The following is a 24,660-nucleotide window of genomic DNA, read 5'->3' as shown; positions in this document are numbered from 1 at the left end:
CTGGTGTTTTTATTGCCTGTGAAAATTACAGGGTGCCACACAGTGGACAACAACAAGGCCATTGAGGAATGGACACAGCATAAATCTAGGCCTCTGCTTACTGTTTGACCTCCCTGGAAGATGTGCTAGATAGCAAAACAGCAAAACTAGTGGAAAGAAATAATGGAGTCAGGCTTAGCATGAGATGAGAAAGCAAAAGAGTTACCAGCAGCTATATAAACACTGCCTAAGGAAAAGCTTTTAACCCCTAAATCCTCCTAAGAGGTGTTTATTGAGAACAACTGTTGTTTTAATCAAAATTAGGCTGTATAATTATACAGGTGGTTATGTTGTGGCAGGTATTTTTGAATGCAGATAAAGCTGAGAAAATCTCAGTCATTCTAATGTGATTCTGCTAATCATTTCATGGAAGAAAAATGCTTTGTTTATCACAGCATCTGTTTTATTGATCACAACAGTAGTCTTGTTTTGGTCTGTCTCCCCGCTTTTCCATGCCGCTCTCATAATTGCTAGCGTATCACTGAGCAGACTGAGTTGGACTGTCTGACTTAAGTTCATAATTAATGACGTGCACTGTCATTTATTGATTTCCCACTATTTTCCACTCATGTAGAGCAGGTCTCCAAGAAGAAAATTAGGAACGCCAGTGAATTCTGAATATTATTATTCTGAAATATCTCATAAAAGTTCGATATGTTTCAAATATTTTTAACATTCGTGTGTTCTAATGTGTCACGATGACAAGCACAGGAGCTAGTTTCTTACCTGTATCGAGCTTGGTCCCCTTAGAGCAGGCCACAATGGCTCCCATGCTGGGCTGAGAAGTCATTCCAGCCATTGAGTCAACCTGGAGGGACAGCATTAACAAAAACACAGCATGGCTAAGTCTAATGGCTCTGAAATATATGCAAGGATCTCTTGTTCTACGATCAAAGCTTCCGTTTATAAGTGGAGATGAATTTGTCTACAATTTGTCCATGCAATTTTAATATATTGGTCAATAGCGAATGTTTTCCGTGGGAAAGTTTGTTACTGTGCGACAGTCTGTGACTGTGCGGCAAGAGGCAAAGTGGAAAGATGAACAAACAACATAAAGGAGGTAATGTTAGTCCATGGCCAATGACCAATTGTTTCTGTCATGCATTATAACAGGGATCCAGAGAGCAGAGGCGCCTCCAGCTGCATGGGTCAATATTCTAATGAATGGCTGGGAAAATGATTGCACCAATGACATTTAAAAAATGTTATCTTCAGGAAGTGGGAGAAAATTGTTTTTGGTAGAGGTTGCTGGTAAAAAGTGAAGCTAAGATCCAATACAATCATTCACTAGAATATAATGGTCCGGTTGATAATGGCTACATACAGTAGAATGGCCAAAGGCTGTGAGGACTTTAATGACTTCCAATTTCCACTTCTCTTATTAATTATACATACATACATACATACATACATACATACATACATTCGATGAGTGCTTTTGTCACCAACTGAAAAGATGCTTTCTCTTTTACCACTTTTCTAGGGCAATTTGGACAGTTGCCTCAGCTCCTTAGGATTTTTTGAAAGTTCAAACCCCTCTCTAGAGAGGTTTTATGGGTACCTGCCAGGATTTTCCTGTGCAACAAAATGTCTGACATGCCAGGTTAAGCCATAAAGGCAATTGGTGCTAACTTCGCCATGGATCACTGGCTTATAGATGGACCTCCAAGGCGGTCTTCCGATTCTCATTTTAGTGAGAGTGGGTCGCTTACAGAGAAATAGTGGGCTGCAAGTGATGTGTATCATTTTTGAAAGAAAAAAAAAAACCAGAAGAATTTGGGATCAAATCTGGTATCTCACCTGGCAATTGTGATATTGACAAAGACTGACAACATTTGGGTAGGTTACTCACTATTAGAAATGTAACATTTTCCTAATGTGCCTCTCACGATGTTTTTAGCTGCTAGCGAAATCCTTCCCTTTAGTCTTACTCCTTGTTTTCTTTTGATCGTGCGATCACTGCTACGTCACAGCTGCTCGAGCCAACTGAGGCCCTTCTCGGCGATGTTTATAATTCCACCAGAGGCATAACAGCAGGTTTCAGAGACATGAAATAAGACTGATATTCCTCTGCTTTATATATATTCCTGGTGACTTAATATTTGATATGTACCACATCAGTTACAAAGTCCTAGGTGTGCAAGGTGCAGCAGGTGGTACATTAATTCTTGTTTCAAATGGAAAAAAAAGTCCATTTGGCTACTTAAACCTTTTTATCCTTGGTCGAAGCTCAAAATGCAGGAAAAAGTGATTGAATTAGGCGGTCCATTCAAGAGGGGATGCTCCCTTCGAGATTTCATGATGACCCGAAGATGGATCCAGAGGAAACAAAGGGCGAGACGCTGCTGCTAAAGAACCATTTCTGCTGGCAGTAAATGTCACACTGAGAGCCTTAAAGAGCTAAATGTCAAATTTACGGTCTCTTGTTCAGAGAGCTAAAGCAACTTAGTGGTTGGTAACATCAGCACTGTTGGCCAGACGGATGTGTACTCACCGCCACATCCACGACATCTGCACCAGCCTCAGCGCAGGCCAGCATGGCTGCTACACCAGCGCCGGCTGTATCGTGTGTGTGCACGTGGATGGGCACGTCCGGGAAACGATCTCTCAGCGCACCCACCAGGAGCTTGCTGGACTCTGGCTTCAGAAGACCGGCCATATCCTGGTTAGAGGGGGAAGAAAAAGCAGCAAGGCGCATTAAGCCGAATGCCTGAGGTCGACATACATTGTTACAGTTTGTAACAGATTTTATTCTGACATTTGTATGCAGAGGTTGAACGACCTAATTCAATTTTGTTAAATGTGTCGGTATTGATTATAATTAGTTGAATCCATGTAAAGTGGCATTGTAAAACACACCGTCATTTTGGATATGAGTCTTGGACGCAATTAAACAGGATTAATATCAACCACCTGTGTTAGGCCTCATTAGTGACAAAAAAGGGCACTTGGTGCTGGCTTGAAGCTGATCATCAAAGCATGACCACAAATTGCAGATCATTTGGTGTATTCAGGGGTGTTAAGGGCAAAACAATTGAATCCAAAAATAAATGCTCCCACAAACAGTACTGATTATACTGACCTGGGCATGACATGTCCAGAACATTTTTTTTTTTTTTTGGCAAAAAGCATGTATCACATATTTCAAATTGGCCAACTGATGGATTTACTCATTTGCAGCTGTAGAAACTTTTGAAAATCACTCAATTTAAACTAAATCTTCAATGATGCAACCATCTGTAAGACGGATAGTTTTAATCAGTCAGGTCTAAAAAAAACATTTACTGTAAAACATCCAGCCAAAAGGCAACACAGAAAACCATCAGGAAAACTAAATAACAACTGGCACAGAGGTTTTGAGGACATTTTTGATCTATATCTTAATTGATACAAACAGAACGTTTCAAACAAAGCTTACATGATTAGCTCTGCTCCCTTTGGTGATCATTGCACTCAAGGATTGTTTCATGCATGCAAATTTTCTCTGTTAAAAGTTAAACTCATTAGCTGTGTCATCCTTTCATGGAACTGCCATGATGGTTTGTACCACAGGGGAAGAAGGAATATGAAAATTATCAGTCACACTTTAACAAAGAGATTAAATCATTAAGACCATGATCACTCTTTTCACTTCGCCAGGGGATTCTGGCATACACATTTTTGAATGTGTTGTTAGCTGTTGTTGATGTTCAATTGTGAACGAGATTATTTTACAATTCAGAGTACGAATCTTGGACATTTTTCAAAATGCATTTCAGGGGAATCACCAGGGGCAAATAAATGAATTTGATTCAAAAGTAATATTTACTGTAGTCGTGATTCTTAATGTAAGGAGTGTATAAGAAGAAAGAGAAAATGTCTGCGGGAAACACACCCACTTGTTTCAACGACTAGAATAAAGGTAATTGTGTAGAAGAACAGCATTTTCCAGTTACATTGTCTCTGTACAGCTAAATCTGCTGTTCATGGCTTCATCTGAAAACAAAAACCAAAATGCTACTTAACAGCTGACCTCAAACTGTCAGCCTCAAACATTTAGCAGGTGGCTAGCAGAGCACTGCTTCATTATAATGACATAAAGGCACACATGTAAAGGCATGTGTGTGGAGATATTTCCAGCTGGTTATTCTGGTGCCAGATGGGCAGGGATTTCAAACACAGGAGCAAACAATAAGTACTAGGATGAGATAGATTGCTTGATGTAGAACTGTTAAGTGGATGTAAACAGCTCTGTACACTTACAGGACTATATTCTAATGTCTTACCTTGATACAAAGGATATGGGTCCCTGCTTTGACAAGCTCATCTGCCAGTTTCAGGTAGTAGTCAAGGGAATACTTCTGCCTCATTGGGTCCGACACATCGCCTGTGTATGAGATGGCGGCCTCTACCACGGCACCCGCGTCCCCGGCAGCCTGCATTCCCAGCAGCATGTTCGGCAAGTAGTTTAGGGAATCAAATACACGAAAGATGTCCATCCCGTTTTCCTTGGCAACCTCACAGAACCTGGTAGAGGATGAGGAAGATCAGGAATTATGTTTACCTACAGTACACTGTTTCATAAATCCGAAACAGAAATAGGTAGAGAAAGGAAGGCTGTCAGGAAGATAATCGCTCCACACCTCAATGTACTCTTTCTCACACACAAAATGAGCATACATAATGGCTCACATCTGAGTTGGGATAAGCTGTTCATATCCATCTCCATACTGCCACTCACTATACCTGTGTAAACACAATATCTCCACTGTTTCTATAGAAGTGAGCTTACACCTTCCGCAGTCGCCCTCAGTAAGAGGAAATAAATACATAACCACCTAATTATCAAAGCTGCAAGTTGAAAATCCTCCCATAATTACCTTGAAGCTGGTAATCGGCTTCTTCAAAACTTTTCGAGCCTAGTTCTTAGCAATGTTACTGCACGTCCAATATTCACATAAAGTGAAAGCTTTTGTTTTGGCATTAAAAAACAGACTCACTTAATACGTTGCCACAAGGCGATTAGCAGTCCCTCCTCTTTTGTGTCCAGTCTTTATTTATCACTACAATGCATACAAGTGCTGCTCAGCGGATGCTGTTTGGCAACAAGTCAAAAGCATGTACAGTTTTCATATTCTGCTCAGTGATGCAGGATAGTTAATCTTGTGCATTTCTATTTTTAATACTCCTTTTGGAAACTTCCACCACTGACACCATTTTTTTTTTATTAGGAGTCCGGTATAATTTTCACACCCCAGGCATTCACATTTTTCATCCCCCCAGCCTTGAACACAACTGTACTGTGTCCCTTCAAAATGCATTTTGTATCAATTAAATTGAATTAAATTACAGTTTGATCTGATTTAGTCAATGAGGATGCCTGGCGATTTCACTGTGAGCAGCTGCACCGAAAATGTCGAGGGCAATTGAGTGACAGGGAAGAGGGAGGATGGAAAGAGAGAGCAGAGGGAGAGAGAGAGATGGGCAAACAAACCAAAGGCATTAATCACAATTCTACAAATCTTCAATGGGTCTTTCCATATTTGACTCAGTGGGGACGGACAGGGTGGGTTAGAAAGAGAAGTATGGAAAGAAGAGAGATGAGGGGAGGCATTAAAAATAGGTCTGAGAGAGGAGAGAAATAGGGTGAATTCTTGTTGAAATCTTCTTGTTCTATTCTTCAGTTCAGAATTGAAGAAGCCTCTTGGATGAAGGGTGAAACATCTTCAAGTGAAGAAATTCAAGTCCAGTGGCCACAACAAGAAGATTTCAACAAGAAATCACCACAACCTGGATGAATGAGAACCTCCGCAGAAAATGGGGGGGGGGAGCTCAGTATCTGTGTGATTTGACAGGAGGGACAGGAGTGTGTGCAACATAATTAGCCAAAAAGCCAATATCAATGTGATGTATCATGTAAGTTGTAGGATATTAGATTTTGTACACTTGTTTTCTTTGCATATACAACTAACCAGAGTTGTGTGTGTGTGTGTTCGAGTGTATAGGGGTGCACGAGCAAAGACACGATTCATTCACATCACTGAAATGGCTACTGACTCCATTTAGAAGACTGTCCCAGACTTTAGTGGCATGCATATGCATGTATGTGGGCGGAGAAGTATTTATGGCCTGCTAATGCATTAGCGGTGTTCTTCTATGTCAATGATGTATCTGTGAAATCCATGCAACTCTTTGAGCTTCGTGGGAGGCAACAGGAACACGTCAACAAAACTGACCTGATTCAATGTACTATATGAGATCTGTGTGGTTTGTGAGCAACAACTACATGGTATTGCGATATAATTGGAAAGAGGTTGTCTGAATTTACCCTTCACGTTATGTAGGAGTATCATCGAATAAAAAATACTATAATTCAATATTGCACTGGCTATCCATGCTAGATCAAGATCTTAAATACAATGACAAAGAACCAGTCTCCTTCATCTTCCATTGGCTTTCTGCTGACTCCTAACCGTGGTGTCCTGGCTCCTCTGGTGCTCAAGGCGATAATGATGACTGGACACCATAGTGGTGAACTGAGGTCTACCCTTTCTAACTTCTGCAGCAAAAAATGAAAATCTTCTTTATGCAAAAAGACTTCTTCATCAAGGACCTGCAACTAGAAAGAGGTAATCTGGGGCCTCAGGTAAGGCTTAATGAGCTCAGGGATAGAAAAGCTGCACAGCCTCTCCAGTGGCTTGGGATACTGCTGCAGCTGAAGGGACAGGAGGAGGAGTTGTGGGGACAAAGGCGGACGCTTAACTAGCACCAACATCCCGAACATGACTGCAGTAATGAGAAAGGAAGCAGAGCCCCCTTACCTCATTACTTAAAAGGTTTTTATATAAATTTGCATGATCTTGTGTTTTCATCTGATATTTATATTTTCTCAACCATGCCTACTGTTTGTCTCCCTACTGTGTCTTCAAACCGGATTAAGAATATATATAACAGAGCTGAACCTGGCGTATAAATGATGGGTGAATAAAGAAGCTGTGACCTTTGGAGGGCAATCAATTTCGATAAAGGAGAAATTATTTTAAGGTGCTATTTATAGAATGATTTGTAATCAATGATTTGTAATCTATGCAAAATATGTAAACTATTGTTTAAATAACTTTATTATTACAAATGGATTAACATTCAAACAGGAAATGATTTTTTTTTAAAGAAGTGATTTATTTAAACAGCAGTAGAGCATGACAACGCAAAGCTCGATATTTTACTGTCTTGACCTACTGAATCAGGACATTTTTGTGAAATTGGCAAAATGTATGGAGGTGTGTGTGAATGGATGAATGACACACTGTAAAACTGCATTGGATGGAAAAGCACTATATAAACCCAGTCCATTTATCATTTACCATATATTGTGGAAAGACTTAGCGCACTCAAGCTTTTCTGGTCAGTAAAGAATGTGCTTTGTTGTACTATTTTTCATGGCAGCTTTTATTTGGGGGGCTGGGGTGGGGGGCTGAGGGGGCAGCCTTTCTAGTCTTTCGTCAGATTCATTTTTCATTAGTCACAGGCGACGATAAATTTCACTTTCATCAATTCCAATTATGTGAAAGACCTGATGATGCAATGCATGAAAAGTATACATCAACTTTCATGGTCATCTCTTCAGTTTCCATGGCGGCGATGCCTCTGTGGGAAAGTTTCTAAATAATGATACTGTCACTGAGGCAGAATCCGCAGCTGCCGGGTTTGAAAAATATCATTCAAATGGATTTTTTTTTAAGCAATTTATCAGCAAAAGAGCTAAAGAGGGAAAGACTGCAATTAGACGTTCATGTCTGACTGTATTGATTGCATTTTAGATTGCGAAGCTAATTCACTAATAGTCTGCAGTACTCAATGCATAAAGTGTTTTGAACGCGCAAACAATGCAGAGGAAGCTTGGATGTGCCTGGCTACGTTGAAATCACATTTTGTGTGTCACTTTGAACATTTAAACCTCTTTAACATGTGAGTGATATAAAAGGAAAGGGAGAACAGAAAGCGTGTCCATTGGACTCACTTGTAGACAGCGTTGTCAGGGTAGTTGGTGTAGCCCACGGCATTGGCTCCTCTCAGCAGCATCTGGAAGGGGACATTGGGGATCAAAGCTCTCAGCTCCTGGAGTCGCTTCCACGGGCACTCTGATAGGAACCTCATGGCCACGTCAAAGGTTGCACCTACACACCCAAACGTGCGCACAAACACACACACACACACACACACACACACACACACACACACACACACACACACACATACAAATAAGTGAACAGTATGTTCAAGCTTTCATCTCAAATCTCATCTTTACTGACTTTGATCTGAATTTGAGGATCAAAAAGTAATATTTCAATCTTATTGCTCCGACACACGCACACACACACACACACACATACACATACATATACACACACAAATGCACACGCACAATATCAAAATATTGGCGGCTCAAATAAACCATCTGATGATATTTGCACATTCACTGTTCACTTTCATCACTTGATTTTAATGTCACTTAGAAGCAATGTCTCTCTGGAAGAGGCAAAAAAGTAGATAGTAATCTCTCATTTCCCTTTCTCGGGGAGTAGATTAGTGAATCTCATACCAATTTATCATATCAGCCACAAATATTGAAGCCTCCAGTGGTTTTCCGCTGATCCACTAGTGTCATCATTAAATTTCATTTTCTGAGCACATACAGATTTAACACAGAGAGAATACTAAACAGAGCCCTTATCCAACTCCGGGATGCCCTGAGTAAAAACACAAAACAAACGAAAAAAGAAAAAAACACATCCTTTTTTGGAAAGTTTTGACTCCATTTTCCAAAACACAGCATATCCGTGTTTCCTGTCTTGCTGGATAATAAACCATAAACACCTGATGTTAAACATTTTCAGTGGTAATGGTTAAACCCATGGAAAAAATCAAACATGTTGTGATGAGAGATTACCTCTCCAGCGGGAGAGCAGCATTTACTCAGACAATTTGATAATGTGAAAGAGGGCTGTGCCACTGCATGGGCAGGAGCCCACTCTGTGAAACAAGACAAGTGGCCTCCAATCTGCCATGAGCACAGACTTAAAAGTGTTTTGTGCAACTCCCACAATTGCCAGATATGTCCTCAACATCAGCAACCAAAGTCATATCAGAGTGGAGCTGAAAAATAGCTGAACATGCCCCCTGGCATCAGAACTGAATCAAATTCTAGTGCTTTAACATTGTCAGGGTTTTCTGTAGAAAGAAATTAAACAAACATACTTTTTTTGCTGGGTCCTCTGTTGGACCACTCTGCAGAAGTTGGAGCAATTGTTTGATAGGAAGCAAATACAATATATGCACTATGTATATATACAGTATATATGTATCTTCTTCTTCTCCTTTTCTCCTTTAGGCTTTTCCCTTCAGGGGTCGCCACAGCGAATCAACCTACTCCATCTAACCCTATTCTCTGTATCATCCTCTCTCACACCAACTACCTTCATATCCTCTCTCACTACATCCATAAATCCTCTCGTTGGTCTTCCTCGAGACCTCCTGCCTGGCAGCTCCAATTCCTGCATCCGTCTACCAATATATTCACTATCCCTTACATGACATGTGCACATGACCGAACCCTCTCAGTCTGGCTTCTCTGATCTTCTCTCAAAAATATCTAACTTTCTGTTCCTCTGATGGCCTCATTCCTAATCCTGTCCATCCTGGTCACTCCCAAAGAGAACCTTAGAATCTTCATCTCTGCTGACACTTTTCTCCAACCAGTCCAACCTGCTTGAACCCGTTTTTTTTACCTCTTTTCCACACTCTTGCTACTCTGGACTATTGACCCCAAGTACTTTAAACCCTCCAACTTCTTGATCTCCACTCCCTGCAGCCTCACCGTTCCACCCCGATTCCTCTCATTCACACACATATACTCTATCTTGCTGCGACTGACCTTCGTTCCTCTCCATTCCAGAGATACCTCCACCTCTTTAGAGTTTCCTCAACCTGTTCTCTGCTCTCACTACAGATCACAATTTCTGCAAAAATCATGATCCATGGAGATTCCCGTCTGACCTCATCTGTCAGCCTGTCCATCACCACTGCAAATAAGAAGGGGCTCAGAGCTGATCCCTGATAAATTCCCACCTCCACCTTGAACTTCTCCATTACCCCAATAGCACATCTCACCACTCTCACAGCTTGCATACATGTCTTATATATAAATATATGGATTGATATATATCTTAGAGATAATCTTATAGAGTAATCGGAAAAAATTGGGAAATTTGCACCGAATGAGCGAGTGAATGTTCAAGTCCAGGGTGTACCCCGCCTCTCGCCCAATGACAGCTGGGATAGGCTCCAGCATCCCCCGCAACCCTGAATGCAGGATAAGCGGCAGACGATGGATGGATAAATGGTTGGAAGAGTCTTACTGCAACAGGGCCTGATGACCTGAACACTAGACAGCCTGAAACCTGATCAGAGGAAGACAAAGGCTCATTCACGAATGTTGCATTTGATATGTTTATTGCAATCAATTGCTGCTTCTCAGATGCCTATGAAACTCAGTGAACTGTATTATGACTCAGGCAGTCTGCTCCATGTTTTACAATGAATCTATGATCTCCCCACATGCAACCAAAGTGATTGATTCCTTCAATATTGGCCAAAGTTTTTCAGTTTTCTGGTGGAAGAGAATTGGTTACCTGTTTGTAATACCACTCAGGTGCTGTAGCCGTCAGAAGTCTGCACCTCAGTGACTTTATGATCTTTGTAAATCGTATAAAATTGAGCAATATTGACTGCTTTCAAACTGCTAGCTTAGAAAGTATTTCATAACTTGAGACTCTAACATTTCATTATTCTGAATATATGGTTGCCAAGAGTTGGGCAAAGTTTATAAACAATACATAATGCGAGAATGATCCTGCAAGCTACTGTAAACTTTTCAAGACGTTAGGAGTGGTAAGGCACTTTTATTTGCCAATTTACTGCGAGATGTCACTAAATTCTACAGGGTGGAGCTTTCACTCTAGAGGACTTAACAAATCAAATGTTTCCATGACGTGTTTACTAACACAAAATATTCTCAGGTGCGAGAGTAAAGTAGGTGAACAAAACTTCTGTCTCTTCTTCTCTTAGTAAAAATGTATCATAATATTTTCAAGCATCTATAATGTGAAGTGTTTTATAGTTAAACCTCAGCTCTGTCTTAATGAAATTTTTGTGTAGCCTATGAAACCTCTGAACTGACAAAGCCTCTCGGATGAGGGTTGAAACACCTTCAAGTGAAGAAAGTCCAGTTGCCATGACAAGAAGATTTCGTCAAGAAACCTATAGATATATTTATATTTGTCACCTCTATGAAGAGAAAGATGTTTTTCTTCAGTCTAGTCAAAGTGCATTTCTCTACGCACAGATAATACAACAGTGTGGCTAAACAACCTGTTTAACCGGTTCATTTCATATATGTCTACAATCAAGACAGCAGCACATAGCTCTCCCAAACTCTTTTCACAGAGCAATAGTTTGCAAATTATTGTATGTATTATTCTGTATTTTACATGCATGGAGATACGGCACTGTATGTAAATGTACATTTTCTGTGTTGTTGCATTTCCTGTGTCTATGGCGCAGGAAAATTCCTATCAACTGTTGGCTTTGAAATAAAGGACTGGATCTTGAAGCCTAGCACTATACATCAGATACAGCTGCTGCACAGAGGGAACCATATAGGTGCATTATGTGACCCAAAACATGCTTCTATTTTTTCCATGGTGTAGGGAAGAACGCTATATCAGGAAGGGACTTAATCTTCAAAGAGCTTTCACAGGCCTAATCTTTTCAGTGATTCATTCTGCCTCTAAGCAGCAGAAACATGTGAAAGCAATATTCCCCTATCTAAGACTGCAACGTAGGAATGATTCCGGCACGGTGATAACATGGCAGAATATCAATGTTCAGTTTTTATGTGATTGTCCCTTTTACTTTTGGCACAAAAGGAAATCTTCATCTTTAGATATATTTTTATTGAGACATAAAAATCTGATGTCTAATTGATAGTGTTTTTCTGACGATTTCTAAAATGGACAAAACCCAGAGTGAAATACAGAAACTTGAAATATCAGAGTAGTTTTAACATTTATGAAATGCATACACAAATCAGATATGAACTTGAAACTGTGCTATTTTGTTACTTGCAAACTGCAGTACGTGACAACATACAGATGTGGATGGATAAAGAGTGTGCACATGAAAAGACAGGAGGAAGCCATTATGAAATTCTAAAGTGCACTTTGATCATGTCATTTTTGTTTGTGTGCGCCTTCTTCATCTGCAATGAAAATTGAAAGACAAGTAGCACCCACGAGTTATCCTGATAAAGCATTTCTGGGTGACTTTCCTGGATGCGAATGGAAAAACAAAAAAATAAATGAAATACATTTGGAAATATTCTGGAAATACCGTTATAATTTTACGGTACCATTTGGCTGAGTATTGAATCATTGCTTCCTCCAGTTTAAAATATGGTAAGTTTAACCCTGTTTCCAAACCAGAGGAAGGACTCTTTGCAAAAATGACCTGCAATAAGAGAAGCCAGTCTATTCACAATATAGATCCCCCCCCCCCCCCCCCCCCCCCCCCATTCTAGTTCCCTCTCATAAAAGAAACTGATGCCGAAGAAAAACTACTCCTCTTGTACTTTGGCCTTCTTTTTAATTACTGAGAAGTAAAGTTTGAAACTTTGACTGCTTGTTACAGTCTGCCTTCCTTTGTTGACTCCATATTCCTGGCTATTGTAAGGCTACACAGATCTTCAAAAAAATGCTCCAGAGGTTGCGGCAGCACAGCAATTTCCAACTCTGTTTTGATACTGGCAGCTGTTAAGTTATCAGCAAAGCAAGTACTTTGAAAGCTTCAATTACTTCACCTGCTGCAAAGACAGCTGTCAAATATGCAAAAAAGTTATGCGAAGTAATAGTTTTATTTCTAAAATGGCTATGTCTTTGGGTTTGAATCTAAAGTAACGGTAAGAAAAATGGATTTGCCAGATTTATCTATCACACAATTCAATAAAACATAGCCTAGCATTATCATCTTGTTCAAGCATCAAACCTTTAATTTCTTTAAAACATTTTTTTCAAGGTCAGCAAACGCACAAGTTCATATTTCTGACTGCACAGGATTATTTGGAGGCTCAAATCTTCATTACCGTGTTGCCATGATGAATTAGAGCTTACTTGTTATGTTACAGACTGACTGGTAAATGATGGTCCTGTCAATATATTCCTGAGTATGTAGCCGCTAGTCTCCTTCTTGTCTTCACTCAAACCTCCCCTCAGCCTGCTGACATCATCCACTAACCCCTTTAACAACAGCTGCTCTTCATAGGAAGTTGGAGTAATAAAAGTGATCATGGATAGGCTTCTACGATGGTATTAATTTCCGGCTTGATGAAATGCACTTGATTGAGGCAACTTTAGTGCCATTGGTTCTGGGTACGAATCAGGTCAGATCATTCTATTCAGACATTCACCTGCAGTATGTCGTGTTTGTGTTCTACTAGTTTAATTTGGCCAATGAGCGCCTGGAATTTGATTTTGGAGCCAAATGCTTTTGTTATTTGTCACCGCAAGTCGTTCTTTAACACAACTGATTGAATCCTGTTTCTTTGCAATTCCTTTATGTGTGTTGTTTCATTTATTCATTTAACCTATTAATCATGTAACAGCTTGTGGAACAGAGCAGCCAAAATTTTAAACTCAGATCCCATACATTGGTGGTAAATCTTTGGGTTTATGAATTTGATTACCAAACAACTACCTTTTAAGTCAGCATACATTCAGGAGACACTATAAAACTTGAGGTTTTGTAAGATATACAGAATTAGTGTTACTATTCAGACCTTGGAAAAACTTGTTGATAATACAAAGTAGCTTTGTCTAAAATACATGTTCCATTTTTCTCCAAGTCATTTGTTATTATTACTGTTATTATTACTGACTGAGCAGAAGAGTATAGGCCATTTGTTTGTTTGGGCATATTATACTTTTACACCTTAGACACAAATACAAATAGCTCATAATATCAGTTTATTGTAATATGCGCAGGGGATATTTGTCATTATTTTCTTAAAATAAACTATTTGAATCTGATTCCACTGGCTTAATCATGCTGAGAATTTACTGTCACATATTTTCCCTGAATGGCACTTCAAGACCTTTCACTGAAATACTATATTTTTTTATTTAATAAAGCTGTGATTCAAAGTGACTTCATGAGAGGACTGCAGAGAAAAAAATAAGCATTTTTGTGTTTTATTACAACTTCGATCACATCACAGACTGTTGCTGTCAATGTAAATATTACACCGCTTTATCTTATGCTCACAAACATGGGTGAGGCTAATTTGACGGCCCTATTTATTCTTACAGGAAGTAACAGATAAGCAAATGTTCAAAATTTTCAAAAGTCTAGACCTTAACCATACTTATGGAAATCCCACTCTCCCAATAGCTGGACTGTTAAATAGACTGTTGAGACATCCTGAATGATTATGATTAATCCTATTGCTACGACAGCCATCTAAACTCGCAGCAGCAAAGAGTTACAGTGACTGTCAGTGAAGTGCTGTTAAGAAATCATTTGGTTTTTTAAACATCTTATAAAAAAAAAAAAAAAAAAAATCTGCGCTGAGAGTTACGAGCTGTACGTATCTAACCTGACACTGTCCAGCAGGCGAGCAAGAATTTTGTGTAACAGCTGATCTAATTACATGGTGCAGGAGCAGGTGCACAGCGCACATGTCACTGAATCACACAATATTGAAGCTGTCTATTTCAACTGAAAAGGCTGCTAAGTTCAGCTTTAGTAGGTTTAGTTATCCAGTAATTAGAAGAGTGTCAGCTCTTCTATGGAAGATAGAAATACCATGTGGAACCATGAAGGTTTCTCCAGGCATCTGTTTTATCTCATACTGACTCATGCACAGTCACTTAAGACAGACTATTGCTAGAGATAGCACTTATCAGTTTCTAGCAGGTTTGCTTTCGATGTATCAATCATAACTTTTACCACCCACCCACATAAAGTGTTCCTGTCCCCAGGCAGTCGCAGCAGAATGTTAGGATATGCCGCAATCCCTAGATGAGGTGTCCAATTGATAGCCTAAAGCACGGGGACTATAGTTTCAATGTGTGCTTTTTAGAAACACAGCAAATAAAAAGAAATTAAATGTCAAAAAGGCCTTTGTGTCTTAAAAAAGCACTTCCTTCTTGCGTAACCATTTTGTTCTAGTATAATAGACTTCCATGGCCTCTTTTCAACAACTGCCTTCAGAGCAGGGGAGTCTCTTCAAGGATTTACTTTAACTGAAATTGCTCAAACAAGGCTGAGGTGAATTCATATCCTTTCTCTGGTCAGTTTCACAAGAATATACAGGCAGATGAAGATAGGGAATGTTTGAGCCTTTTTTTTTTTTTTTTAATCAAGTGATCTCCTCACTTCATTTAAATTTGCTATAACCTTTTTATCCGTTCAAACATGAGACGAGCAGACACTTTCTTAATGTGAGATCCGCTCAAAGAGCTCTCTCAACTGTAATGAAATTTAGCGCTTTCCATGATCTGCTGCTGAGTGGAGTCTCAACTCAGAATGGATCACTACACCACAGAGGCTTCATCAATCACAGTTTCTAATTTTTATTCACTTTGTTCAACAGTTTAATGATAAAAGGAAACATTTTGGTGTTTGTTGTTTGGCTCTCATATGTGTTTCTTGTGATCTTTTCAAAATTACTCCAAGGATTATAAGCTGGTATTTTATTAGAAATGAGCAAATTAAATTAATTGTTTCAACTTCTAGAGGTTTATAGGGCATATCTCTGCCACAAATGTGAATGCCCCAAGTGTCTGAATGGGGGAGGGGGGGGGGTAGTTCTTGAAACTAGCTCTTAACAACTACACTTTTTCAAATGTGTTGATAATTGGTTTGGTTCCCGAGTGTTCAAACATGCTGCATTTTCTCTCTCTGCCCAATTTAAGAGTAACTGCACATAAAGCCTCATTCATTCAACACCTGGAAGAAAAAATCTTCAGTATCTTTCTGATAGGTGGGTTATGCTGATGGCAGGGGAAGGAGGGTAATGAGAACTTTTCCACTGCACACCATTTTCACAGCTTGAATAGGACAAACAAAGAGGTTATATCAGTGTTGTCAGTTAAACACGGAGCTGCCAGCAAAGACTTTTGAAAGAAAGATCGGGGCTGTTCAAGCACTTGAGTTGAGGAGCAAACACAGAAAAGACTTTAATTAAGATGATAGTCATCAAAGGTCTTTTGTGAAAGCAATCACATAATGTGGGATTTCACCTTGTCTCCGTAGTTAGGGCCATTCTAAACACTCCCCTTATACTGGATGTTAGCTGAATTTTTAATAAGTGTCAGTTCAGAAACTGAGACAAGTTCTCAAAAATGACTGACCTCCCCAGTTCTCCAGGCTGAAAAGGTTGTTGAAGTTATGGCTGACAAATGGCGAGATCTTCTTCAGGTCATGGGTCCGAACTCGAGTGGCCAGGAGTGACTGGTGGGCGTCTCTGAAAGTCGTATCCATCAGCAAGAGACCTTTGTGTGCACGCACAGCCTTGGCGAAGCCCTCGGGACCATCTCGTAACAGCACATCACGGAAACCCACTGGAGGGTCACCTGATGATGAAGGAGAGAAAGAGAATTGGACCTTAAACGTTGATCACAGAAGACGAGTGCTCAATTGCACCCATATTGCAGGCAACAGTCCTGATGTTGTCCAAGGCACACAACATCAGGTTTGACAGTCATGGAAGATTTAACTTAGATGTACCTTTTATTTTTTCCCCCCACGCCATTGTATTCTTAAGAAACGGGTTGTTTAGTCTCAGATCTGCTGATGTAGGACTACTTGTGGACTAAAAACATGCAGTGCAGGTTCAGTCGTCTGACTTGCCTTGTCTTGACTTGGAGCTCAAGAACGGCCACATAACCTCGTCTAACAATAAACCACATTATCTCTACAGATCATCAACTGTGCTTGTATATTAGCTGAAAAAAAGCAAATATACTAAGCAGAATTTGATAGGTATTAGTATTAAGTGCTACTAGCATTGCTTGGCTATCCAACAAACAGATTTGGATGGTCGTTGCAGTCGCCCCACCTTCCATGAGATAAACCTGTTAACAGAACATATATTTTTTATTGGATTTTCTATAATCCGAAAGGTTGCACCTTGTGATGATCCGCTGCCTAATATAAATTGTGGGGGTGTATTCAACCTCCACATGTTGAATTATATCTATGGTATTTTATGCTGCACAACACTTGATGTTAAAATTGTTCGGTGTATGACGCATAATATATTACTCTTTGAGACTTGTTTTAAATGTGCTAACAGATAAAGTTTTCCCATTTGTCTTGTCAAATGGATGATAACTGTTTGTGGTGTTGACTTTATGAAATACTCACATGTCAGGCAAGATTAATGGTTCCTGCCAGTGAAGCAGGTAAACTGATTATATTTACACTGTGTTCACTCTTAAACCTGCGTTAACAATTATAGCAGTGCTAATGAGGCAGACATCGTCTTGTATCATTGCTGCTCAAATCGCCCTGACATTAAGAATATCAACTATGAGGAGAGACGCTGCATTCTAAGCACCACAGCCAGCATATTAGGGGCACCACCCACCAATTTGTGAAAATGGATTGCTCCTCGCCGACAGTGACTCATATGGCAGTGGCTTTCATATAAATAAGGCAGTTAGTGTTTAGTTAATCATGAGCTCCAAATGACAGAGCTTAGAGATGTGTTTGCCAGGGGAGAAAAACTGCTTCTAGGATGGAGGCTCTCTCATCTGACCCCCTTTTACGTTTGAGAAGCCTTACATCAATAACAAACAAATTGATTCTTTTGAAATGCTATACTTCTGGGTTGCCATTTTAGCTTAACTCATCAGTATGATTGAGCTTCTTTTTAACATTTTAAAAAATATTTTCAAAAATGAAGAAGTAAACGGGGAAATCCTAAAGTCCCCTGTGCAGAATTCTATCCAAGCAAAGCGTTGGACAAGGGACACAAACATCACCTGGAAAAAAATCAATCAAGTGTGTTTGCCAACATTGAGGGACTTTGAGAGTGAAGATGAACAAACATTTTGGCACTCGATGAATCGGCAGCTACCTCACACACAGCGAAACACAAAAACAACACTAAAACAAACAAATACAAATTTGCAAGAATTTCTCAAGACAAAGCTTTCCGGGTTATTAGAGCCTCTATGGCAACTATAAAGAGATTTCTTCGCAATACGCCCCCTTCCCCTCTCTCAGCCAGGCAATTATACACGTGCAAAATCAGAGGCATTTAAATTTCACTAACTGATAAAGAATCCATCTTTGTATGAAGTGTGCAATCATCAATCAATTAGACAAACTTATTCGGCCTCTATCTCTGTACCACCCCAAGCACAATTGAATATTCTCTCTTGACCTTTCATTGTTGTTCCTCATCTCTGAAAACAAATGAGCTCTGCATTACGTGTTTCCAAGGCCGGTATGAGAAAAATGAACTGACGCACACACACACACACACACACACACACACACACACACACACACACACTCATATGCACATGTAGACACATTGCATCCCATCATACGTGCACAGATGAACAAAAATGAGTTGTATTTGCACATTGGTGGCATGGGCTGAGATAAATCATACCGTGCAAGTAAACTAAAAATGTTCAAGATCTGATACTGGAGGATAACACAAATAAACAGGATTTACAAAAGCCTTGCTCTGTTTTCACCGAACCTACTTTCAATGTTTATACAGCTCGTGCTATTGTAGACCCAGCACAGGAAATTGGGGCATTTGAACTGGGACCAAAGTGACTAAATAACACCCATGCGTGTACTCAGTGTGCATTTGTGTGTTTAGACTATGAAGCAGAGACAAAAAGAAGCAACGTAGTTTCAAGCTTATACTTTGCAGGACATCTGATCCATCGGACATGCACACGCAGAGTTTGCTTGCATCGAAAACATCTTCCTCAGACTCCCCGGCTTATTTGACTTATACTCAAATACTTAGCTGGGAGACCATGCTAAGCTGACATCTGCCTGCAGAACTGCTGAATGCCTTCTAACCTCACAGTCAGGGAGCTTTTAAAGTGTCCTGGTGTAATTAGTGATCCATCATTTTGGGATCGCTCTGCACTCTACATGTTGTCGAGGTAACATATTGTCTCAACACACTCAGCGCTCAGACAGCTTTGCTGTTACACACATCCGGATGGTGTGAATTACAAAAAAACGGTCAGTCCTTTCTTTAGCTACACAAAAGATACACTGTCTACTCATAAAAGTGCATTTAAATTACATTTTAAAAGTTTCCCTTAAGCAGTCTGTGAAAACTTTTGACTGGCAGTAAAATAGAAGTTGTTTACAAAGAGAGGTAGCAAAATAAAATGAAATGAACTCAAAGAAATTTTTATTTTCGGAGAAAGAGCAACCTTTGTGCGTATGCTTTTTCTTTTCTTTATAAGCTACCAGAGAGCTAGTAGCTATAAGCTGCCCCCCCACAAAAAAATACATGTAGTAGCCCCCAAAGTTAGGGATTATCTATCTGAAAAGCAGCCTAAACTACAAACAATTACACAAGCAAACAACAAACTTATTGTGAGCCAACAATGCATTTAGGTTTCAATAAAATCCCCGCAGAACGAAAGTACAAAGGTTATGCATACTCTATTACAACCCTGTGTTCTGCTTTTACATTTTAATAAACAAAGTTCACCAAACACCAAGGAGAGGTGGGGGCAGGGGGGGCAGCCTGTCATTTTTATTAGTCATTCTTCCCAAAACAAGCTCAGAGGCATCTGGTGATTAACCTCTAGCTGTCCTCCATTAAATAAATCCAGACAACAAGGTGTAGTCTTACACCACAGATGAACCGCCAGCAATCATCCTTCAAAGTGAATGTTTCAGACTACAAATGCTAATTAGAAAATAATGGCCTCTGCGTATTTAACAGCTTCTGTCAGGACACCCTCATTCTGTCATTCAGGAACTCTTTTCATCCATTTTCTCTTGATTATTGATGCCTCTTTTACCCACTTGATGTATGAATTACAGCTTTATGATATCTTTCAACTCCATATAACAGCTTTGATTGCTTCAGCCATTCATTCGTATCACCGAACCAACCATTATGTCCACCTGATGATTGTCTCTGCATTTAGGGATTATGCACTGGCCGAACCCTTTCTGTCCTCTTTTCATAACCCCGCTTTTCCATCCATGCCCCCTCCCTCCTCCCGCAGAGTGTGATAATACAGGCCTAATCCCTCTTCTCTCTCAATCCCCGGTTGAATGAAAGAATGGATATAAGCACATTACAAATCTCATTACTAGGCTTTAGGTATGCCTCTGTGCTACATACCTCATCATGCTTACAGTAGGTAAGCGGAGGCTGACGCACAAAGGGTGTCTTCGTTTGAGCGTCTGAAGTGTGTATACATGCTACTTTGTGCACAAGTGTGTGCCTTTTGTGGATTTGTGTTTCTGCAATACGAAGGGTAGGCAGTGCAGTTTTCACCGTGAGATTTGCATAAGTAGACAAGTGGCGGGTAAGCACGGAGAAAAACACGCAGACATTCAAGATTATTCGATTCTGCTCCATTCGGTTCTACAGTGAATGGTTTTTAGATGCCACATTTCATCAGTTATGCCTGATTATGATTCATATTATTCACATTATTTTGTTTAGTCTCAGATCTGCAGATATAGATTCAAATTTACTGGGCACAATGTGGTATGTAATGAAAGCTGAACAGGGTGCTGAAAAAGCATCATGAATTGATATTGCCGACTACATTCTATGCTGTCTATGTACTATGTGTGTGTGTTTGTGTGCATGTGTGCAACTAGTTAACAGCCCTGATAGGAATAAATATGGGAATGAAATACATTTTAGCATCTATTTATTTTTACAGAATTAATAATGTTGCATATATAGGATTTCTGACTCATCTTGAGCTTAAAATTGACAATATTACATTTCTGATCAATGTGTGTTTCAGAGAAACGACAAAAAGTGGGGAATAGCTTAAAGTAAAAAGAAAGGACGTTTTATCTATAAATGTAACCCCCTATAGCCCACTTTTATGTTACAAGGATGATGCAAATTTGCATAGAATAAGAATTAAAAATAAAATTAACAATTGGAAGACGAACTAATTGAATAGCATCGTCCTGCAAAAAGTAACAACTGTCAGCTGTCCAAAGTGTTTTTTTCAGCAGAAAAAGGCAGGAGGCAGAACAAAACCCTCAATGCCGTTCACATTGAGGGTCATCAGACGACCCTCAAACTCATCAAAGGTTTGCAATTTGTTGACATTATTTAATTTGTTATATATCACAAATGACACAGCCACATAGTATGCGAAAGAGTCCACTTATCAGCTTTTTGTTATCTTTTTGATGCAGCAAAACTCAGTTTGCAGTTTGTCTAACTTGTGTATCTGTCACCAGGGAGCAGAGAATTAAGTGTGGCAGGACTCAGCACACAATCAGGAGTTGCTGCACAGCACATTTTATAATCAGCGTGACCTTTAGCAACATCAACATGAGTACAGGTAATAACAGCTGATGTGTATTTGGCTTTGCTGACATTGACTTTCTTTTTTTCCGGATGTACACTTTAAGAATTATTCAAGCTACACAAAGTCATAATAGCGAGGCTCACAACAAAACACATAAATAACAGCAAGATGGTGCTTGAGGATGTTGTAGTGGGAATCACACTACTATAACTGTTTACCTTTTTATTTCAAAATATTAACTTTAATCCATATTAAACCCTCCAAAGCTGAATACATCCAAAAAATCCCCCCGCTCCCTTCTATTCATGCAATGTTGGTATATTTGTTATTTTTTGATGTAACTGAAAATCTACCATTGAAAACCTGGATTGTGTTGAAATAAACAATGAATGAATGAATGAATTTTGCTTCGTTCATTGTTTTCTGTAGCTAGTATAAATGCTAATTGTCGCTGCTTTAAATTTTTCTTATCTCTTTACGTTTTAACCAAAAACGTGACTCCTGGCTCACTGATTTCAACTGAAAGAGGGTCAGCGAAAAACACATAAACTGCAGTCTATGGAGGTTATCAGTTATCAAGGTCATAGATAATCCTTATCAAAATTAATGTGTGGCAACTGGTCTTGAATTTCCGAAAAATTATTTTCTTGAAAATTATTTTGAGGCAAAATATCAGTAAAATTACCTCATCAACACCAATAACTCCACAGTGAAAATATAAGTCAGAGTCCGGCATTGAAAATCTTATATCATTTTAGGCGAAATAGGTGGAAGTGGTCACCCTGCAGTAAAATGGTCCCTTTGTGTTTTATTATAGAATGGTTTGCATTAAAGTTATTGGTGCATTAATGTGTGTGTTGCACTTTAATGTTGTAGAAAGTCTGAGGTAATTTCAACTACTTTATATCGCAACTAATAGTTTAATCTATAAGAATATCTTAGCCCATTTGTATCATGGTTGCCATGTGAGAACCTCTCTGAATGAGCACTTTTTCTCACTTAATGTGTATGAACTCATTTTACAGGATAAACATTTTAAAAAATATCCATTTGGTTGTGAAAAGTATGAAAAATTGCAAACTGAAAAATATCTAACTCCAAAATAGGATATTTTTCTTGAACTTCAGTGGATCTGAAACATTACATGGCATAATGTTGATGCATTCAAGTGTAGGTACCTCAAATGTGAACTAATGTACATTCCTTGAGTGGACTACATGCAGGCATCTTTGCTTATAATCAAATACTTCTATATCAAGAATTGTTTTCTCCAGCATCAAAACAGAAATAAATAAATAATGTAAATAATAAGTTGGTCTATTGATATGAGTTAAATCCATAATCTCATAAAAAAAAATAAAAAAAAACTGTGTGGTGTACGGTTTAATGAGAGCTCTACAGATTATCGTATTAACCTTTCAAAGCTGACTAAATTGGGCTTTGGGGGTACAGTTGAGGAGCTGAGGGAGTAGGGAAATAGAGGAGCTCAAGAAAGAGCCCGGCTTGGCTGATGACCTTTCCAGCATGGCATCGGAGGCGCTGGTGCAGAGCAGGGTGAGACGGCAAGAACTTCTTCCATCACAAAACTATATCTGCACCCCCACCGCTCAGCAGGGCACTCTGGGCTTAAAACCTCCTCTTCCCTGGGAGCTAAACGAAGCCATTTAGGGAGGCCTTTTCACCCCAAGCCACCTGACTGTTCGACAGTCCATTTGTTGGTTCATACGCACTTTTATCCAAAGTGCCCTGTGGCTCTACAAGTGTTTACATTTTTAGCATAGATGCCTCTGAGGAAATAAAACCCCCTCAACCATAAAGTAAGGGAGTTGAGGCAAATTAGTGCTAATGTAGTAAATGCAATGTTGATAGCATATTGTCACCTTATTATGGAAACTGTCTGATGGGTTTACAGTTGCAACACCTTTTGTCTGCGGATCTTAAATGGTAATTCAAAGAGAGTCGTTGTTAAAGTCACTTTGCTGTTGACGTTCAAGCATTCTTGCTAATTTAATTCTGTATTACGAGGATGCGGGTGTCGTGGGGCAATAATTGAGCAAAGCGTTGAGGTAAACTGAAAGAGATTTTACTAACATACCCATGGGGACATGAGGGATGACAGGGTCTATGGAGGAGGGCTTGGCCTTCACTGGGATAGGTGTGGTGGGTCCGTTCACCATCACATGACCTGGATTGAAGGAGAAGCGTTAAGGGCATAGGTTTATTGCATGCAAAAGTACATTTGTTCATGATTCTACAGCACTGTGCGTAGTGTGTTTCTTTACTGACCCAGGTAGTGCAGCAGTTTCTGAGCCCTGTTCTGTGTGGGTTTAAGATTGAACAGCTCCTGATTCTCATCAATGAACTGGGTGTCCACAGTGGAGTGGAGGAACTGATGGTTGGAGAAGACATTCTGGAGGAAAGGGATGTTGGTCTAGAGATGGGAGAGACAGAGACAAAGGGCAGACTTTAACTGTGAGTCTTGCTTATCTATGGAAATAATGCATGTGCACTTTAAAGACAGCCTGCTTGACATCTTGCTGAATAAAAAGGTCATTTTGTATATGTTTATTCACATTTAAAGACATTCAATGGTTAAAAGTAATGTATATTCCAACAGTTTGCTGTTATCAGGGATGGATGAGAGCGACTAGCGTGAAAAGAGATGCAATTGAGAGAGGGATTTTAATTATTTGAATCACAGCCATTTTTCCCCTGTGATTATGGTTTTGTCTTATTTACTGTAGGAAGGGAGAGGTAATGCAAGAAGGGGTTAAATAAAAGTAAGAGCATGAATAGATTAGTATCAAAGAAGAGGAAGAATTTTAGTTGGAAGCTTGACTCACATAGAGGTAAATAAATAGACCTTTGATTGGCGGGGATATGATTATAAAATCCCCTCCAAATGTATTGGAGCAGTGACGCCAGTTCCATTATTTTTGCTGTAAACTGAAAATATTTCGGTTTGACTTTAAACAATTAAAATGAGAAAGGAGCTCAGCATGTCAGCTTTAATTTCCAG

The 24,660-nt window shown here is 39.5% G+C and overlaps 1 protein-coding gene across 2 annotated transcripts in view; it reads right to left on the bottom strand.

Moving 5' to 3' along the window:
- Positions 1 to 24,660, bottom strand: part of pcxb (pyruvate carboxylase b) — a 307,943-nt gene that overhangs the window by 40,903 nt on the left and 242,380 nt on the right. For both annotated transcript variants that reach the window (XM_086165402.1, XM_086165403.1), the window contains 7 exons: positions 23,928 to 24,072; positions 23,737 to 23,826; positions 16,485 to 16,706; positions 8,039 to 8,195; positions 4,305 to 4,545; positions 2,534 to 2,701; positions 766 to 847 (listed from right to left, as the gene is read on the bottom strand). In XM_086165402.1, coding sequence (XP_086021528.1) covers positions 766 to 847; positions 2,534 to 2,701; positions 4,305 to 4,545; positions 8,039 to 8,195; positions 16,485 to 16,706; positions 23,737 to 23,826; positions 23,928 to 24,072 — 1,105 coding nt within the window. The remainder of the gene's footprint in view (positions 1 to 765; positions 848 to 2,533; positions 2,702 to 4,304; positions 4,546 to 8,038; positions 8,196 to 16,484; positions 16,707 to 23,736; positions 23,827 to 23,927; positions 24,073 to 24,660) is intronic.

Source organism: Fistularia commersonii, chromosome 19, assembly GCF_037954325.1.
Source record: "Fistularia commersonii isolate RoL2024-O1a breed Wild chromosome 19, RoL_Fcom_v1.0, whole genome shotgun sequence".
Taxonomy (NCBI): Eukaryota; Metazoa; Chordata; class Actinopteri; order Syngnathiformes; family Fistulariidae; genus Fistularia; species Fistularia commersonii.
Note: the sequence above shows the minus strand (reverse complement) of the source record. Positions and strands in the feature narration are given on the sequence as shown.